General features: G+C 63.7%; 1 protein-coding gene across 2 annotated transcripts in view; it reads left to right on the top strand.

The window, feature by feature from the left end:
- Positions 1 to 16,549, top strand: part of PPP1R16A (protein phosphatase 1 regulatory subunit 16A) — a 35,983-nt gene extending 19,434 nt beyond the window's left edge. The window contains exons 2-11 of one of the 2 annotated variants that reach the window (XM_080801849.1): positions 10,947 to 11,981; positions 13,168 to 13,238; positions 13,325 to 13,470; positions 14,511 to 14,614; positions 14,682 to 14,806; positions 14,900 to 15,025; positions 15,124 to 15,199; positions 15,275 to 15,404; positions 15,500 to 15,665; positions 15,942 to 16,549. In XM_080801849.1, the coding sequence (XP_080657975.1) occupies positions 11,741 to 11,981; positions 13,168 to 13,238; positions 13,325 to 13,470; positions 14,511 to 14,614; positions 14,682 to 14,806; positions 14,900 to 15,025; positions 15,124 to 15,199; positions 15,275 to 15,404; positions 15,500 to 15,665; positions 15,942 to 16,307 (1,551 nt within the window). In that variant the 5' untranslated portion in view covers positions 10,947 to 11,740 and the 3' untranslated portion in view covers positions 16,308 to 16,549. Of the gene's footprint in view, positions 1 to 10,946; positions 11,982 to 13,167; positions 13,239 to 13,324; positions 13,471 to 14,510; positions 14,615 to 14,681; positions 14,807 to 14,899; positions 15,026 to 15,123; positions 15,200 to 15,274; positions 15,405 to 15,499; positions 15,666 to 15,938 lie in introns of both variants that reach the window. The other variant, XM_080801848.1, reaches the window with a different exon arrangement.
- Positions 16,550 to 18,349: the final 1,800 nt, after the last annotated feature.

Raw genomic sequence — 18,349 nt, 5'->3', positions numbered from 1 at the left:
GTGGCGTGCGTTGAAACTAACTCCTTTTTTATGGCTGAATATTCCAATGTATGGATAGACCACGTTTCGTTTATCTTTCCATTGGCCGATGGACATTTGGTCCCCGCCCTCTAGCTAGTGTGAATCATGCTGAACGTTGGTGCACAGATACCGGAGTCCCTGTTTCCAGGCCGTTTGTGTGCACTCAGAAACTCGGTCACTTGTTTTTATAGTTTCGCACTGACGCTTCCCCAAAGTCGCGGGGTGTTTATCCCACACGCCATCACTGCACACTGCCAGCTGGTGGAGGCTGTGTTCTACCCTGTACCATTGTTCCTAACCCTGTGTTGTGGAAGTTGGAAATGGCGTCTGTCTGTCTGCACAGCCGGGCAGAGGGCTGCGCTGATGCTCTCTCACCTTGTGTCCTGGCCCCCGTCTCCTGCACCCTAGAGCAACGGTGTTCTTGGCTGGCTTTCGGGCCACGGGGATTCTGTTGGCTTCGGTGTTACCAGTCCCCTTTATCAGGTCCTTGAGTTTTTCTGACCTCCGTCATTTCCTGGACACCTCCCCTTCGCCGTCCTCTCTGTCCAGTGGCTCCCACTGTTCTCCCCTCCAACTTCAGGAATTTGTGTAGTCATTGAGAATTCCCTTCCTCTCTGTTGGCCCTCTTGTTCTCCCACTAGGCTTCTGGGGGGCAGGGTCTCGCTGTGGGTGCATGTGTGTGCTTTGGGTGCTCACCTGCTCCCACACATCTCTTGCTCTAAGGCTGGGTGGCCCGTGGGTCTTGTCTACAGCTCCCTCCAGCTTCCCTTTCTGCGGTCCCATGCCTGAGGCTCGCCGTTGGGGTGCACGTTCTGAGTCAGAGAAGACCCAGGGCTACAGCTTTGTGGTGTTGACCTTGTACCTGACAGACCTTAATTTCCAGATCTACACAGTGGGGTCCTGGCCCACTGGATTGACTAGGCTAACTGAGACTAAATGGGACACTGTGGCCCCCAAGGGACTGGGGGCTGTGCTGGCTGTGGGGGGCACCAGGGGTCTTGGGAAGCCCTCTGTCTTTAATCTCTCCTACCCAAGGGCTGGGTTTTCTTTTTGCTCAGTGAGACTCTTTTCTTTTCTTTCTTTCTTTCTTTTTTTTTTTAAGATTTTATTTATTTATTTGACAGAGATCACAAATAGGCGGAGAGGTAGGCAGAGGGAGAGGGAGAAGCAGACTCCCTGCTGAGCAGAGAGCCCGATGCGGGGCTCGATCCCAGAACCCTGAGATCATGACCTGAGCCGAAGGCAGAGGCTTAACCCACTGAGCCACCCAGGTGCCCCGGTGAGCCTCTTTTCAAATGGAGATGCCTCCAGCCAGACTTCTGGGCCCCTGACACCTCGCTGTGAGTTTATTAGCTTTATTTTGGAGCTGAAGGACAAAGGGAGGGGAAATGGCGGGAGCCTCCGATTTTGGGGAGAGGACTTCCCAGCTTCTGGCTCGTTGCAGGCACTGCTGCTCGAGCTCACTGTGGGCCCTGGCTCGTGTGGTCCCTGCATGTCTACTGCCTACGCTGGCCCCCGGGGCTTGTCACCGGGGCCCAGTGAAATTCCATTTTGTAGGACAGAAACCAGGATAGCTTCAATTTCGTCTGGCTCTGCAGCTCTGTGGTAAGGGGAGTCTGGGGTGGGGAGCACCGAGATCACTGAGAAAGCACACAGGCTCTCTGCCGGTGTCTGGGAGGAAGCTGAGGCCAGGCAAGTTAGTCCTTGGCAGAGGTGTGGGGAGCTGGAGAGGAGACGTGCCAGCCACAGCAGGTAGCACCTCTCCTCTGGACTCGGGGATCAGCAGGTGGGCCAGTGGAAGAGTGGGGAATCTGGCGACTTTTACCCCGATGGTAGCCGGGCACTTGGGTGTCCGTAGGGAGGAAGGGGATTGGAGCCTCCACAGTCGTGGAGCGCACTGTTCCCTAGCAAAAGGCCACGCGCACTCGGAGCGGAGGTGCCCACGCTCCTGCGTTGGGAAGGTGTGCGTGGAGGTAGGAACCCTGATGACAGCGGAGGGGGCGACCGCGGGTGAGGAGGGCTGAGGGGGAGACCCTGGCGCCTGCGGCTGTCCTGGTGGGGCGGTGCCCACGTGGTCTCTCATGTCCAGTTGGCGCGTGTTTGATGCACTTTCTGTGTTGTGTGGCACCCTTCGCAGTACAAAGGGTTTTCAAAGAGGACCCTGACGTGCTGGGGGAAATGCGGGGAAGCCTGTCTGTCCTCGGCGCAGGGCTCGTGGGACTGACAGGAGGTCCAGCCCGGCTGGACGGTGGCGGGCTGGTGCCCTGGGCGGGCGATGAACGGGGCTACGGAGTGCTCGGGGGAAACCTGTGCAGACCCTGGGCCCAGGACATCCGTGGGCTGCCTGAGAAGCTCTGGCCTTCCATGCCTGTGGGGACCCCGTGTGCATTTTCAGTGCCTTGGGGCTGCAGTATGGGGACAGGCTGGAGCCCCAGCTGGGCTCAGGACAGCAGGTGGACGACGCAGACCCAGCGGGAGGCCCGGCCTTGCTGCTGCCGCTTCCCAGTTCCCAGACTGTCCCGGTGTCTTCCCTCTGGGCCTTTACACTGACCTTCCCATGGCCTGGGTGTGCCGTTCTCTCCGTGAGAGGGCACCTCGTAGGTGCATCGGTCCCCGACCGCCCTTCCCTTGAGTGCTGGCAGTGGTGACCCTACTTGTGGAGGAAACGGGTAAAAGTAGGAGGGAGCAGGAGATGCAGGCCTTCTGGAGCCGAGGTCTGCCTTGGTGACAGTTGCGGTGTCAAGGTCAATGAGCCATGGGACAGGGTGGCGAGTTCCAAGTGTGTTCCCAGAGCAGGCACTCATTTCCTGGGGGTTCTCCCAGGAGTGTGGGAGTCTGGGAGCTGGAGGCCAGACCCAGGGGAGCCAGAGGGACCGTAGGAGCCCCAGGCAGTAGTGCCAGCAGGATGGGAGTCAGGGCCACCAAGGGGCCGCCTGTAGTGGGTCCTTGAGACCCGGTGGTGGGAGGCTGGCAGGACAGAGGGACAGGCATGTGCCACGCTGAGAGATTAGGGCATGGAGAAATGACCTTTTTGGGGTAGGAGGCCATTAAGCCCATTCCTGTATTGGCTTTGCGATGCTCGTGAGCCGAGAAGCACAGGGGAGCGTGTCTAGCCAGCTGGGGAGCAGTGTGACTGTGGCTTCTCTCGGAAGAAGCGTCTACCGCCCCGGCCCTGAGCAAGGACGGTGACCTCTCCAGCCTCGCCCGGCTGCTCCCCGAAGTGGATTCTGCTGCGGCGCCGAGCCAGGGTTATGCGACAGCCGATCCCTCCCATTCTGCTGCTGGAATGATCCTGATGGTTCCCTACTGCCCACCAGGCCAGGTGCTTGGGAAGCCGTTTGTGCCCTTAATCCTTGAGCGTGCATTTCCCGAAGGTTCAGGGAGCTAGACGTCCATACAGCGCTTGAGCTCACAGCCTGGGTCCCAGTTGGCCAGCTGTCCTGGGAATGTCCTATCTGGCCGTGGCCCTGGAGCACGTTTCCACTGGGGCCGTGCCTGCAGTGGGATGGCTAGTGGAGGACCTGGCTAGTATGAACGCCCTGGTGGTGGTCCAGGATAGTCACCGTTCCTCTGTGCCTTCTGCGCTGTTGGTCTCTGCGCTGGGGGCCGGGGAAGGGGGGCAGACTGACGGATGGGCGTCCTGTGTGGGTGAGGTGTGGTGCTAGTGGAAGGTCTTGGCCCATTTCCCTCTTTGGCGGAAGGGTTCCTTTTGCCTTTGAGCAGTGCTGGCGTTGAACCGCCGATACCATTTCCTACTCCAGGCCTTCCTCACTCCTTTTACTTTGAGATCCCTGTAGGTTTATAGACATTTGAGAGAAGTAGTTCAGAGAGACGGACCCATGCCACCCATCCCCGGTTCCCTTAGAGCATCTAGGACACCGACATCCACACACTCCACTGACCTTTTCAGATTTTACTGGTGTTATGTGCATCTCTGTGCACATACTTCTGTGTGTGTTTACTTCTGTCCAGTGTTAACTGTGTAGGTTTGTGTGGTCACCAGCGTCCAAGTGCAGAACAGCTCCAGGACCAGGACCCTGTGCTGTCCTGAGTAGCCGTGGCCACTATCTTCCTCTGCCCGCCGCACACCCCGAGATCTTACCACATCAGGGATGTCTTACAGATGGAATCATGCGGGGTGTGGCTGTTAGGGAGGAGCTCAGTGCCCTTGAGAACCACGTAGGCTGGGCCATCCTAAGTCGGGCCCTGCTTGGCGCTGGCGAGTTCCGCGGGGTGGGGGAACAGAGTTTGGTTAGCCGTTTGCCCGTTGAAGGCCTGGGACATTTCCAGTTTGAGCCTGTTAAGAATAAGGTTGCTGTGAAGTTCATGTTCAGGTTTTTGTGTGAACTCGAATGTCCATTTCTGTGGGGCAGATGCCTGAGAGTGTAGCTGCTGGGTCACATGGGGAGCCCGTGCTCCTTGTTTTTAAGGAGCCGCTGGTCTGTTTTCCAGAGTGGCTATACCGGGTCATGTGCCCTGCGGTGTGGGAGGGCCTTGCTGTCCTGGCGGGTGCGCAGGGACACCTCACGTGGCTTCAGGCCTTGGTGTCCTCATGGCTCATGCTGTCGCAGGTCTTTCCATGGGCTTTTTTGGCTGTCTGTATGTCCTCTTCAGTGCGATGTCTCTTCATGCCTTTTGCCCATTTTCTAATTATATTATTTGTTTTTTACTGCTGAGTTTGAGTCCTTAGGCGAGCGGGAGAGCAGTCCTGGGTCTGTGATTTGCAGACATGCTCTCCAGTCAGTGACTTGGCTTTTCACCCTCTTCGTGGGTCTTCCGTGGACTGAACGTTTTGAGCTGCGGCGCGGCTCTGCTTGTCACTCGCGGGCTGTGCCATTGGTGGCTGGCCTGGAGAAGGCGTACGACCTCACTTTTAACACTGAGAAGCACAGTGCCCCTGGGGTCGTGGTTTAGATGAGCTTTTTCCCATGTGGCTCTCCGGTTGGCCCAGCTCCATTGATCAGAAAGGTTCTTTTTCTGCTACTCTGCACTGTCGTAACTTGTCTATACGTCGTGGGTCTGTTTCTGGGCTGTCTCTGTTCCATGGGTCTGTTTACCCCAAGCCAATACCTTAGAGTCTTACCTACCAGTCTTTATATTAAGGTCTGTTATGGAATAGTGTGAGTTTAAAATTTGTTCTTTTTAAGGATTGTCCTGACTGTTCTTGGCCTTTTGAGTTTCACATAACACGGAGAAAGAGTTTTGTGAGTTTCACATACAGCCGCTGTGTTTTGGTAGGGATCGCGCCAGACCTCTGATAAGCTGGGGAGAAAGGACATTCTGGCGGTTGTGAGGCTCATGACCCTGAGCGTCGTGCGACCTGTTACTTGCCGGTTCTTCCCTCACGCTCTTAGAAAAGCTTTTGCGGTTTTCTGTGTATAGGTCTTGTGCCTCTTTTGTGAGACTTATTCTTAGACGTTAATGATTTGGGATACTGTTGTATCCCATTCCCATGAACAGCATCGTACTGTTTCATTGTCTCGTTGTTGCTAGGGCTTGTGGAGACAGTGTTGTTTACACTGACCTTGTATTTTCCAATATTGCTTTGTTTTAATTAACCTAATAATTTTTCTCTCGGATCGTTCAGGTTTTTATCACGTACAGGGTCATTTGTAAATAGTGCTTTTCGTGCCCTTCCTGTCCTTACTCCGCTCACTTCTTTTTCTTGCCCCGTTGAATTGGGTAGAACATGAGCCCAAACACGAGTAGAAGCAGTGACGGCGAATGTCCTTGTCTCCTCCAGCACCGTGCGTGCGTTGTGTTTCCGATTAGGTTGGGATGGTCATTGTGCCGATGGGAAGTACCCAGAGGCAGGAGACAGGTGATGCTGGGAGACAGGGGTCCTGGAGGCATCCTGGGGACATGGGTCCAGGTCCTTGCAGTGGGACGAAACATCGTGGGGGGGAGATAGAGGCAGGTGGATTGTTCTAGTAGGTGGATATCCTTGTCTGATGGCTTCTGTCTACTCATGAAGCATGGGAGCTGCTGAGCCTGAAAATGAGGGAGAAGAGGCAAAAGAGGCTGTGAGATTTCTCAAAGAACTAGTGCCATTGTGGGGTGACCCAGTCAGGTGGAGGCAGAACAAAGGAGAGTTTACTGGACACGCTGCAAGGGGGCAGCAGGCAGGACAGCATGCGGGGCAGGGAGGGAGAGACTGTCCGCTAGGAGGTGGGGGCGGGCTGCAGCGAACGGGGGAGGTGAGGCGGTGCGGGAATGTGGGCAGTTTTCCTTCTTTGGTTCCTGTGTGCAGGTGTAAGTGGCCCATGGGTCAGCTAGGGCTTCTGGCTGTTGTGCAGTGGGTCACCTGATGGGCCTGTTTGTATTCTGCCGGGGACTGGGGGTGACTGTGGGCGCTCCCCGTCCTCCCGTTTCCATGGCTCAAGTTGGTTGCCTGAAGGCGGCCTCTACAGAGTGGGCCCCGCATTTGTCGGACGCGGGGTCTTGAGTCCGTGGCTCCGCTTGGAGCAGTCATGCTGGGGGGCTCCCACGTGTGCACAGGAGCACAGGAGGAGAGAGCACAGCCTGAAGCTGAAAGTGAGGGCATGAGGGGTACCGCGGTCAGCGTCTGCAGGACTGAGCTGGGGGCCAGGCGATGGGCTGAGAAGGGGGTGTCGAGTTGAAGTGGCAGAGGGGGGGTGAGGGGAGACAGTTACTGATGGTGACGGGGTCGGGGCATAACGGGCAGAGGACGAGGTCGCTGGCAGAAGAGGTCAGGACTGAGGGGCAGGAGTTGAAGGGTGGTCACGAGACGTTGAGACCACCAGGAATTCAGACCTGGCGCAGCGATGGGGCGGTGCCCACAGCAAGGGCTGGTGTGGGCGGTTGGCCCAGCGGATGGCTCGTGTCGGCTGGGACTCCCGGAGGAAGGAGTGGGGAAGGGATTGCAGGCCACAGTGAGGGACAGGGCCGGTGGATGCCCCCCTTCCAGGCCAGGGGGCTGAGGTGGTTTCAGAACTGGGGGGTTGAGAGCAGGGTCAAAGCCCCCTGCTTGACGCTGTTTCTCTGGTCAAGGCTTCTCTTCCTTCCCTCCCAGCTCAGCCAGGTTCTCAGGGGGTAGAGCCCCCACTGTGTGCCTGTTCTCCCCTGGGGGCCTCCTCCTCCTCCTCTTTTCCAGACACAGGAGGGCTCAATCTTCGGGAAGGATCAGCTGTGCAGGGGGAGGCACACCCGTGAGGCAGTGTCTTGACGCTGTATTTGGTCCAAGGCCTTTTCTGTTTCCCTGGATGCCCAGGTGTGTCTTTGAGGCTGCGACCCTTGGCCCCTCTGGTCCAGCCACATGCGCTGTCCAGACTCGTGTCCTGCTGCCAACTGTCAGGGACTCAAATATCTAACTGGGTTTTTCCGCGGGACCTTTGTCCTGTGGGCGGTCTCACGGGCCCATCGCGACTGGCCTGAGCGCTGCTCCGTCATGTTTCTCGCACGAGTGTTGCCCAGCTGGCCGGTTTTTTTCTGGTTTTGTTTTGATTTGTTTTGCCTTTCAGTGCAGACCTCGGGAAGAGCTAGTCCGACCTGCTCCTTAGCCCGTCAGCCGAGGTCAGGGTCCCGGGGTTCTAGGATGGAGACCCGCGTGGGGCTCCCTGCTCAGCGGGGGGCCTGCTTCTCCCTCTGCCCCTCCCCCCACTCATGCGCTCTCTCTCTCTCTCTCTCAAATAAATAAATAAACAAAATCTCTTTTAAAAAAATAAAGATTTATTTATCAGAGAGAAGGGCGCGTGTGCGCGTGGGAGAAGGAGGCTCCCGAGCCCCCGCAGCACTGAGCGCCGAGCCTGGCTCCGGCCCACGGCCCCGAGACCGGCGGAGATGAGAGTCCGACGCCGAAGCGCCTGAGCCTCCCGGGTGCCCCCCGAGCGAGCTGTTTGTGCGCGGCCGCTCCCTGCGGGCACAGGAGGCCCCCCCTCAGCCCTCGGGTCTCACCGCAGGGGGCCCGGTGACAGACCGGGAGGTCGTCTCCGACGGTAGGGGCAGGGCCCGATGGTAGCGCTGGGGGACTGCCGGGGCGCGTGCCCCGGGGACGGCCTCTCTGTGCCGCGTCGGTGCCACAGTCGGGAGGTGCCCGTGGTGGCACCCCAGGCCCGCTGCTCCCCACCCCGTCCCCCGCTCTCCGAGCACCCCCCGGGAGGCCCGGCTGTGGGCTCGCAGCGCTTGTGCCTGCTTCCTTCTCCTCGGGGGCAGGGGCCTGTCCTCAGTCCCCCCAGCCCCGGGCCCTGAGCCCTGCGGTGGGTGAGCCGCCTCTGCACAGCCTCTGGTCCTTCCCCGACTGGGTGGTACGGGGTGGTCTGGAGCTTGTCACTCTGTAGCTGCACAGAGCTGTGCCAGGCCCGGTCCCCCAGCCCCTCGCAGACGCGGACCAAGGGCTCCTCCTGCAGGTGCCGGCACGGTTAGGGAGATGGACAGGGAGTGTGCCCTCCACAGGCTTGTCGTCTAGCGGCAGACAGGCGGGGACAGAGCGTGCCCTTGTGTCTGTCGTCCAGCTCCCAGCCTCCGTCTGCTCGGGAAGCTGTCGTGGGGCACGTGTGCCGCGGGCCTCGGGGACGCTGGGGGATGGGAGTCTTCCAAGGTGAGCCCGTCTACAGTGGGGGCGGGTGAGCCCATGGGTTACGGGCGAGGGGTCGGCCCTGGAACGGGGGCTGGGCTGTGTGTGAGTCCTCGCCACCCTCCGCTGGCACTGACGGACAAACCGGAGTCTGTGGGACGCCCACCTTGCCAGGACGGTCCGCGCCGGGTTCCCTGGGGGCTGTCCCAGCACCTTGTTCCTCTGGAGAGGGGCAGTAGTGGGGATAATGCGGCAAATAAAACCAACTCTTTTGATCGCAAGTTATAGGAATCTACTCCAAAAAGGCACACACAGCTTCACATCTGCGAGGTGGGAAGACCCCACAACCAGAGGGAAGGCGGGTGACCGGCTCGGGCCTGATGCAGTGCGACTGCCCCAGCCCCCATCCACGACGTCTTCCTCTCTCTGAACCAGGGCGTGAGTGAGGAAAGCGGCCCTTACCTGGCCCAGTCCGGCTCCGAGTTCCAGTTCCCGTCACACCCTCGCTAATCCTCACACAGACGCTGTGGCTGGCACCAGGGGGCAAGTGGTGGGGTGGTTGGCAGGGGTCTTTGGATGTAGGCGTGGCATCAGTTTCCCTGTGGAGCGAATGGGGGTCAGGACAGGGACCTGCTGGGACTGTGGGTGTTGCAGGGCTGCTGGGACCTCAGCCCAGCCCGATGGCTTCCTGCCTGGTAGGGTCTGGGGACTGGGCCTCCTGTCCCAGAAGCCAGGGGCCCTGGCAGCATTCTCAGCACAGTCTTTGGGGATGATCTAGGGGTGTGGGCTCTGAGAGGCTCAAGGGTGGTGGCCACTGTCCTTCCTGGAGGCGCCTCCCATCAAGCTCCTATACTCTCGTGCAGCTTACGTGGGCACAGAGCTGAGACCTGGAAAAAATTGCCCAGAGCATCTGTTTGACATTGGAGTGAGACTCGGGGAGGGTTTGTGAATGAGGTGGGAGAGGCCCTGCTTACCAGCCCCCCTTCCCCCCGCGGCCTGGGTGTGGCGCACTGGCCATTCCGTGGGATGCCACTGAGCCATCTTGGCCTTGGTGACTCGGTTGAGGGTCAAGTCTTTCACTTCTGGTGGGCTGTTGCTGGATTGTGGCGGGAGAAGGCCACTGAGTGAGGCCTGGGGAGGGGTGTCAGGCAGGGTCCAGGGGGCCGGGGCCCAGAGGCATAGGGCTGAACCTGGAGGGGCCATCCTTCAGTGGAGACTGTCCTGGGTGCGGGCGCCCACTGCAGCGTTTCCCGGGTACTCTCAGGGCCACCGTAGGGTCACCTTGGGCTCAGAGAAGGTAGTCAGCAGCCCCGGGACCTGCCCAGAGTTACAGGGAGACTTCCCCGCGGCATCTTGCAGCAAGGAGCACTGCTGAAGGGGCCCAGAGCAGACCCAGGGCTTCAGGAGGGCCGGCCCCCCAGAGTCAGGGGCTGAGGGCCCGAGCAAGCTGCCGCCGCCCAAACCAGGAGACCAGTGGCCACTGTGGGCCGGCCAGGGCTTTTCCCATGTGGCTGGGCTGGGGGAGGGGGTGCTGAGGCTGACCCTGCTTCCTGCTTCGGGACTGTTTTCACGGATGGCCTCCAAGATGCGTAACCCAAAGACACGGAACCAGCTCAGACAGCTGCTCGCCCTTCTTGGTCGTTTTCCAGAGGAGGCACATCTGCCCCTCTGTTAGCCTTTAAAGCGGCGGGCTGGGTGACACCTTTTAAATCTGGCCAGCGCTAACCCGGTCGGACGGCGGCTTTGGTTCTGACGCCTGGCTTCCAGAAGTGAAACCCGTCCCTACGACCCTGGGAGCCCGCTCTGTCGGGGAGGCTTGGCCTGGGGTCCCCACCCCTTGCCGAGTGCCTTGCTCCTTGCTCGGGGTGGTCTGTTCAGGTCGGCTTCCCGGAAGGCCGGAGAGGTGAACGTCACACTCGTGTGTGGGGCCGCCTGCTCCCTGGGCGTGGTCAGGAGGGAGGCAGGGTCCTGAAGGGTGTGTGAGGCTCTACAGCCCTCAGGCAGTTGGGGGGGGGTGGGCAAGGAGAAGGTGACCTTGTGCAGTCCAGCCTGGGGGCAGACAGGTCAGCAATGCGGAGAGGGCCAGGGCCTTGAGAAGCTTCCAGAAAACAGTTCCCAGAGGCCAGTACCTGGGCGGCGGAGAGGCAGCCTCATGGGGAAGGCCCACGGCCCGTCCAGCCCTCCTTGCTCCCTGCTCTGAGTTGGGCTGCCGTTTCTGGGAACCCCGGGGGTGGTGGTATCAGGTGGCAAGTGCCCCCGCCAGGATTGTGGTCCAGCGAGCTGGCTGTGGGGTAGAGATGGGCCTGTCGGGGGCGGGCCTGGCCCTCTCACCTGCTGGCCTGCGCTGCCCGCAGTGGCTGTGATGAGCTTCGTGTTCCCCCCCCCCCCCCAGGCAAGTGGAGGCCGCCAGCAGCCCGCAGCCTGATCTACTGCTCTTCGAAAGGAGGCCCCCGGGGGACACAGCCGCCAGGCCTGCCGGGCCTTTGGTACCCTGGCTGCTTGGACAGACTCACTTCTGGGCGCTAGAGGCCGAGACCGCAGGACTCAGAGGGCACAGCCCACCCTGGCCTCTCTGTGGCTGGGGGTCCGGCCCTCTGGCCACAGCTCGCTGTTAGCCCTCATGTCCTGACCCTGGAAGACGGATGGGAGCACGGGGGGAAGGCCAGGCCATGGCTGTCCCCAGGCCCCACCCCGGATCCTGAGGCCCGGAAGGGGAGGGGGCTTCTCGAACTCCTGAGCACTCCTAGGGCTCTCTGCCCGTTGCCCTGCCTTCTCTTTGCCCTCACTGAAGTGGCAGGACACAGCGACTTTGTTATCTGGGTAATTAGCTTCAGACCCTGGACTGAGGCTACCCAGGTCCTGGGCTGCTTCCCACAGGCTGTGCACCCTGACCCCAAAAGCGAGGTGAGGCCCTGCCCGCTGAGCAGCCGAGGTGTCACCCTCGGGCACCTCCCACACTGCCCTTTCTGCCTGGGGTCCGTGTCCCTCAGGACCGCCTGGGCCCGGTCACGGCGTGGGGCCTTGTGACCCAGCCTTGCCAGGGGCAGAGGGCGCCACCAAGCCTCAGGGAGGGGATGCCCCCAAGGGTGCCGGTCCGGCCCGCCGCGCCACTCCTCAGGCCCAGTCTGGCCCCGGTGCTCCCCAATCTGGTGCCCCGAGCTGCCCCCCCGGCAGGCCGCCCCCGCCATGGCCGAGCACCTGGAGCTGCTGGCAGAGATGCCCGTGGTGGGCAGGATGAACGCGCAGGAGCGGCTGAAGCACGCCCAGAAGCGCCGGGCCCAGCAGGTGAAGGCGTGGGCCCAGGCCGAGAAGGGCCATCGGGAGCGGCCGCAGAAGGAGACAGCGGGGGGCAGGCCGCAGAAGCGGGTCCTCTTCCCTCCCAGCGTCACCCTTCTGGAGGCTGCTGCCCGGAACGACCTGGAGGAAGGTGAGCGTGGCCGGGCCCCAGGGCGCAGTGCCCTCCTTGGAGGCCCGGGGGCTGGCCGACGTCCTCACCCGCACACCCCACGTGGTGGGCCGCCCGCAGCCAGCCTGTGGTGGGGCTGTGCACGTGGGTGCTGCTGCGGGGGGGAGCTGATGGGGGGCTGGGCAGGGGCACCCGGACAAGAGCCCAGGGCTTCTCTCAGGGGAGCTGGGAGTGGCCCGTGGCCTTCGCCACCTCTTGCCAGGGTGCTGGGTGACGATCGGCAGTGTCCTGGCCACCGCCTGCTTGGGTCCTCCGGCTCCTCCTCTGTCTAGGAGGACGGTAGCGCCCACCTCAGCCGGTTAGAACGAGGGGGCAGGGGTCCCCCACTGGCCGGCCCCCTTGGTTCCTGCCTCTGGCTCCGTCTTTGACTTCTTCCTCCCCATCAGGACCATCCTGGCTAGACCACAGGCCTGAGCTTTTAGCAGCCTCCTCATTCCTCCCCGTACCCTGTGTGCTCACAGCCCCTCTCTTCTCCCGAGAGGCTCTGGAGGCTTCTTCCTCCGGGGGAGAGGCTGGGGTGCAGAGGGCGAGGAGGGGAGGGCGGCGCCTTGAGGCAGGGGAAGTAGAGGAGGGCGCGGTGGGTGTGGTGCCTCCAAGGAACTGTGGGAAGGAGGCTGAGTCCTCCTAGTGCCTGTGGAGCACAGTCTGGGGGCGCAGGCCGTTAAGGAGGTGACCTTGGCGACAGCCTGGGCCCACTGAACCATGAGGACAGGAGCTAGCTCTGCGGAGGGGAGACCCTGGAGGGCACTGGACGCCTCGGGCCCACACTGCAGGCTGCAGCTGGGCGGGGAGCCTGCTCGGGTCTGGGGCGTGTGTAGGGTTGGAGCACTCAACTGGTGGGAGAAGCTCGAGGGAGCGGGGGCCCCAGTGAGGGTATTGCTGGAGGAGGGAGCCAGAACCCCAGCCGGAGTGGGATGGACCGGCGCCCCGCGGGGACCGCCCTCACGCAGGAGCCTGAGGCTCGGGGCGCGGGGAGCCGTAGTCGCAGACAGAGGCCCAGTGCCCCAGCTCTTGAGCCCTCAGCCTGGGCTCGGGGGGCCCCTCTGGGCCCTGCACTGCTGTCCTCCTTGGGTACCCTGCCCTCGGACTAGAGCAGTGCTGCCCTGTGGCTCTGTGCCCTAACCACACTCCCTCCCCCTTCTCACAGTCCGCCAGCTCCTTGACAGTGGGGTCAGCCCTGACCTGGCCAATGAGGATGGCCTGACAGCCCTGCACCAGGTCAGCCATGTGGGGGGTGGGGGGCAAAGGGGGGAGAGAAGGGGGCGCTGGCCTGGGCGCCGGCACTCAGGCCTTGTGGCTCGTAGAGCTGCATTGATGACTTCCGCGAGATGGCGCAGCAGCTCCTGGAGGCTGGGGCCACGGTCAATGCCCGCGACAGCGAGAGCTGGACACCCCTGCACGCCGCAGCCACCTGCGGCCACCTGCACCTGGTGGAGCTGCTCGTCGCCCGGTAGGGCCCCGGCGCCGCGGCGGGGGAGGGCGTGCGCGCTGGAGAGGGATGGGACTTGGGCCCGGAGAGCTGGGGCCTTCCTCACTCAGGCCGGTGCGTCCTGAGGCGCAGGCCCAGCTGTCCTGGGCGGCAAGCGCGCGCGGTGCTGGGCTGGTGCTTCCACCCCCTTCGCCCTTTGCCCGCCCCGACTTCACCCCGGCCTGCAGATCAGGGCCTGGGCGGAGGCTGCAGACGATGTGCCCTCAGGGAAGTGTGGTGGCTCTCCTGGGGGCTCCCTCCCGCCAAGCCCCCTTAGGAGTTTGGGAACTCTTGAGGGTGGGCCTCGACCTCTAGCTCTGGTCTCGCTGGGGTCTGCACAGAGACAGGCCCTTCTGGACCGAGTGATGAGGGGAGCCCTGGCGAAGACGGAGGGGGCACCTAGACATAGCTGGGGCCTTTGACAAGGAGGGCGGGGCAGGGCTGGGCCTCTCTGCACCTGAGCTGTGGGGAGCGGGAGGGGTGGTCGGCTTTCCAGGGTCTGGGATCCCCCCCACCGCCCCAGCCCCTCAGCTCTGACTGCTACAGCAGAATGGGTAGTCAGGGGCTCAGGCTCTCCTTGGAGCAGTCTGGGTGCTGACGGTGGGTGGGTGTTCACGGCTCTTGTGCCCGGGGAGCACCACCTTTGTGTTCTGGGCTCCCTCAGCTCCCCGTCCTCCCCCGGGCCTTGCCTCTGCCGGAGCCTTGTTCCCTCCGGCCCTCTCCCGGCGTCTAGGCTCTCCTCCTCCCCCTCCTTTTTGCTCCCTGAGCTCCTAGAGGCCCGGCACCCGCTTTCGGCCAGTAGCCCCCCGTGTGGGCTCTCAGGGTCACGTGGGTGTGGAACCTGGTGCTCAGACGCAGGCGGAGGCTGGGGGACGGCCCACCTGGCTTGAGGGCCGGATCCGGGGCCTTGTCCGTCTTTGACTCACACTGTCCACAGGCTGAAGGCCTCTGCAGAGGGTGGCCTAGAGGCCTCCATGGGGGAAGGGCTTTGTGGCCAAAGCCTCTGTCCATTCCTCCTGCAGGGGTGCCGACCTCCTGGCCGTCAACACCGATGGGAACATGCCTTATGACCTCTGTGAGGATGAGCAGACGCTCGACTGCCTTGAGACGGCCATGGCCAACCGTGGTGAGTGTGACCCCCCTCGTCCACCCAGGATGCCCAGAGTGCCAGCCCTGAGCTCACTGCCTTTCAGGCATCACCCAGGACAGCATCGAGGGGGCCCGGGCCCTGCCAGAGCTGTGCATGCTGGAGGACATCCGCTGCCTGCTGCAGGCGGGAGCTGACATCGATGACCCCCAGGACCACGGGGCCACGCTGGTGAGGACCCGGCCGCGTGAGGTGAGGCTGGGGGGCGGCGGCAGCTACCGTAGGGGCCTGGCAGGGACTCAGGGCCCAGCTCTTTGCCTGTAGCTCCACATCGCGGCCGCCAATGGGTTCGGCGAGGCGGCCGTCCTGCTGCTGGAGCACCGGGCCAGTCCGAGCGCCAAGGACTGGGACGGCTGGGAGCCGCTGCACGCCGCAGCCTACTGGGGCCAGGTGAGTGTGGCGGGGGTGGCCGGCTGGGCTGCGGGGGCGCGCAGGGCCCTGGCTCCTGGCTCGGGGCCCTTCAGCAGCCCCGGGTCGCTGGCTCTCAGGTGCACCTGGTGGAGCTGCTCGTGGCGCACGGGGCCGATCTGAATGGGAAGTCTCTGACGGACGAGACGCCCCTGGGTAAGCCGGGGCCACCTCTGCCCGCGTGGGGGCTGGGCGGGAGGGCCCCGGTGACCCTCCACCTGCCTCTCCTAGATGTGTGCGGGGACGAGGCGGTGCGGACCAGGCTGCTGGAGCTGAAGCACAAGCAGGACGCACTACTGCGCGCCCAGGGCCGCCAGCACTCACTGCTGCGGCGCCGCACCTCGAGCGCGGGCAGCCGGGGGTGAGCGCCCCGGTCCGGGCCCCCTCCCGCCCCCGCCCGGCCTTCACCCCGCCGCTGGCAGCCTCCCCCCCCACCCTGCCTGTGCCGTCCCCCAGGAAGGTGGTGAGGAGAGTGAGCCTGACCCAGCGGACCAGCCTGTACCGCAGGGAGCATGCCCAGGAGGCCATCGTGTGGCAACAGCCACCGCCCACCAGCCCGGAGCCGCCCGAGGACGACGAGGATGGCCGGACAGACGCGGAGCTGCGCCCCCGGCCTAGCGAGGTGAGCCCCACGCCGTCAGCCTGCGGCCCGGTAGCCGCGGGCCTGGGTGCTCCCTTCCCGGTGCGGAGCAGGCATGTGAGCTGACGTCGGTGCGTGTTTCTCCCACCACATCCGCGCAATGGGTCGGTGGGACCAGTGACCCTGTGCCCACACCGCAGGCTGGTGCCGCACGGGCGTGGCTGCTGCCCCGGGCGACCATGCAGCCTGGAGCCCACGGCCGAGGGAGGCCAGAGAAGGCCTTCCCGACGGCCCCTGAGGCCCGCGCTCCCCCAGCAGGAGGACGACCCCGAGTCGGCCAGGCCGCACAACGGCCGAGTCGGAGGCACCCCGGGGCGGCACCTGTATTCCAAGCGGCTGGACCGGAGCGTCTCCTACCAGCTGAGCCCCCTGGACAGCTGCGCCCCCGATGCCCTGGGCCGGATCAAGGCCCAGCACACGCTCGCGGAGCTGAAGCGCCAGCGAGCTGCCGCTAAGCTGCAGCGTCCCCCGCCCGAGGGACCCGAGCCGGGCCCCCGGGCCGCAGCCCAGAGCCCCCAGCCGGAACACAGCCCCGGGGCCGGTGGAGACCCGCCCCTGCTGAAGCTCACCGCGCCCTCGGAGGAGGCCCCCGCGGAGAGGAGGCCCTGCTGCCTGCTCATGTGAGGGGCTGGCACCCGGAGTCCCGGAGGCTGCCGCAGGGCCCCTGCTCTGGGGACCCGGGTGTACGCCCTGCTGCTGCTGCTGGGAGAGAGCCGGCGCGGGACCTCCCCCAGCCCCCCTCCCGGGGATGCCAGCGTCCTCGCTCAGGGATGAGCCTCTGGCAGAAGCCCTCCTGGGGGGCCGTCCGGCTGCAGAGACCTAGTTCCATCGCATGCCTCTTGATAAAGGGCTGTTCTGCCACCTGCCTTGTCGTGTGTGTCAGCGGGGCCGCTGTCCTGAGGGTGGGGAGCTGAGGTGCTGCCGCTGGGTGTGCCCGTCCCTGTGTGGGGCCTGTAAGGGCTTGCTTGGGGCTGCCCGGCCCTGCGTGGGAGTGAGGCCCACGGCCGCGGGGCGGGAAGCCTGGCCTGGACTGCGCCCTGCCTCCCTGCCTTCCCAGCCTCTTGGAGACTCCTCTGTAACTCCTTCCTTTCCTGAGAGGAGCGGGGAGCTCCGGAAGGACATTCCTCGGGGCTCAGGGCTGGGGGTATCCATGGCAGAGGAGCGGGGAGCCTGGCGTGGGAGGGGAGGGGGCTTCCCACAAGACTCTCAAGCCACAGAGGGGAGAATCCATATGAAGGCTGGAGTCAGAAACCTCCCTGGGGGATGAGATCCCCCACTCCTGGCACATAGCCCTGATCCCGGGGCCTGGCTGCCAGGCTCCGCCTGGGCTGGCAAAGGGGACCAGAGGCTGGCTGCCCAGATCCCGAGCTGGCTGGGCACAATGTGTCAGGGTGACAGGGGCCCCTTAGGGGCCTCAGGTGGGAGGGCCGAGGGTGCTGTTAGCTTGCGTGTCAGTGGTGGGCAGCCCTGCGTGGCCGCCAGTGCCGGGTCACCTCCTTCTCGCCCGCGGGACCGGTCAGCCCCATGTGTGCAGGGCCTGTCCTTCCCTGAGCATCACTGCTTGGAGGGGTGTCCTCAGCAGAGCTGGGGAGCGGGGGGCTAGGCTGCAGATGAAACTGGGGGTGGGGGGCAGCGCAGCTCCCAGGGCCCACCTGCCAACAGCTGCCGGCGCTGGGCGGCGGCTGCCTCTGCCCGGGGCTGGGACCCTAGTAACCTGTGCTCTGGGCTGAGGGCCCAGGGGGCGGGGGCGCGAGGTGGCCCAGGGCCGAGAGGTGCGAGGGGAGACAGAGCTGGCTGCCTGGGGCTCCTCCTCTTTCCTTGCTGGCCAGCAAGAGCAGAGGAGCCCAGGCTGGCTTCAGGCCCAGCCAGCTGCCCACAGCCTCTCAGAGGGCCGGCTCCTTGACCTTCGGCTCCGAATCAGGTGTCCGCAGCTGGGGCAGCCACCCCTGGGCATGGCCTATCCACGCCCTTCAGGGCCTGGGGAGGCGGGGCCCTGACCGCCTATCACAGCCTCCCACTGCCTCTGCCAATCAGGAGCAACAGGGAGGGGGAGCTTAGGTCACCCTGCCTGTGGTGTGGCCCCAAGGGCAGCTCCAGGCTGGGGCATGGTGAAAGGGCACAACGGCAGCCCAGAGGAGCCCAGGGTCCGAGGGCCCAGAGCCGCCCTGCCCTGTCGCCCTACATCCCAACCCAGAGACTCTGGCCTCCACCAACTGCTGATCTGGGACCAAGGTCCAATCCCAGGGCTCGTGGAGCCTACGGGCCATGGTTGCCAGCCCAGGAGGGGCCAGCCAGATGGAAGCCCGCATCTGAGCTTTCGCTCCCCTCCCCCAGTAACGCCAGGATTCTACAGAGGCCCGACTCAGTTACCTGGGAGACAGGCCTGCTGGCCCAGGCAAAGATGGGGGGCCTGAGAGGGCTAGGACTTGGCAGAGCCCTGCTGGGGTAAATCTCCAGGGTCCCAGCTCCATTTCCCCTGGGGGTTTAGCTCTGCCCGGCTCTGCCAGCCCGGCTGGGCACTTAGCGCACCTCCCCTCCCCCAGGCCCAGTCCCTCAGAGCTTCTTGAACCTTCTGTCTGTCCCTACCCCCCATGTAGGTCTCCTGCTCCCCTGTCATGGGGACACTGGGCGGGCACTGGGCCTTGCCCCAAGCCCCGCCTGCCTCC

This window comes from Martes martes (genome assembly GCF_963455335.1).
Source record: "Martes martes genome assembly, chromosome: 4".
Taxonomy (NCBI): Eukaryota; Metazoa; Chordata; class Mammalia; order Carnivora; family Mustelidae; genus Martes; species Martes martes.
This window is presented reverse-complemented; position numbering and strand designations above follow the sequence as displayed.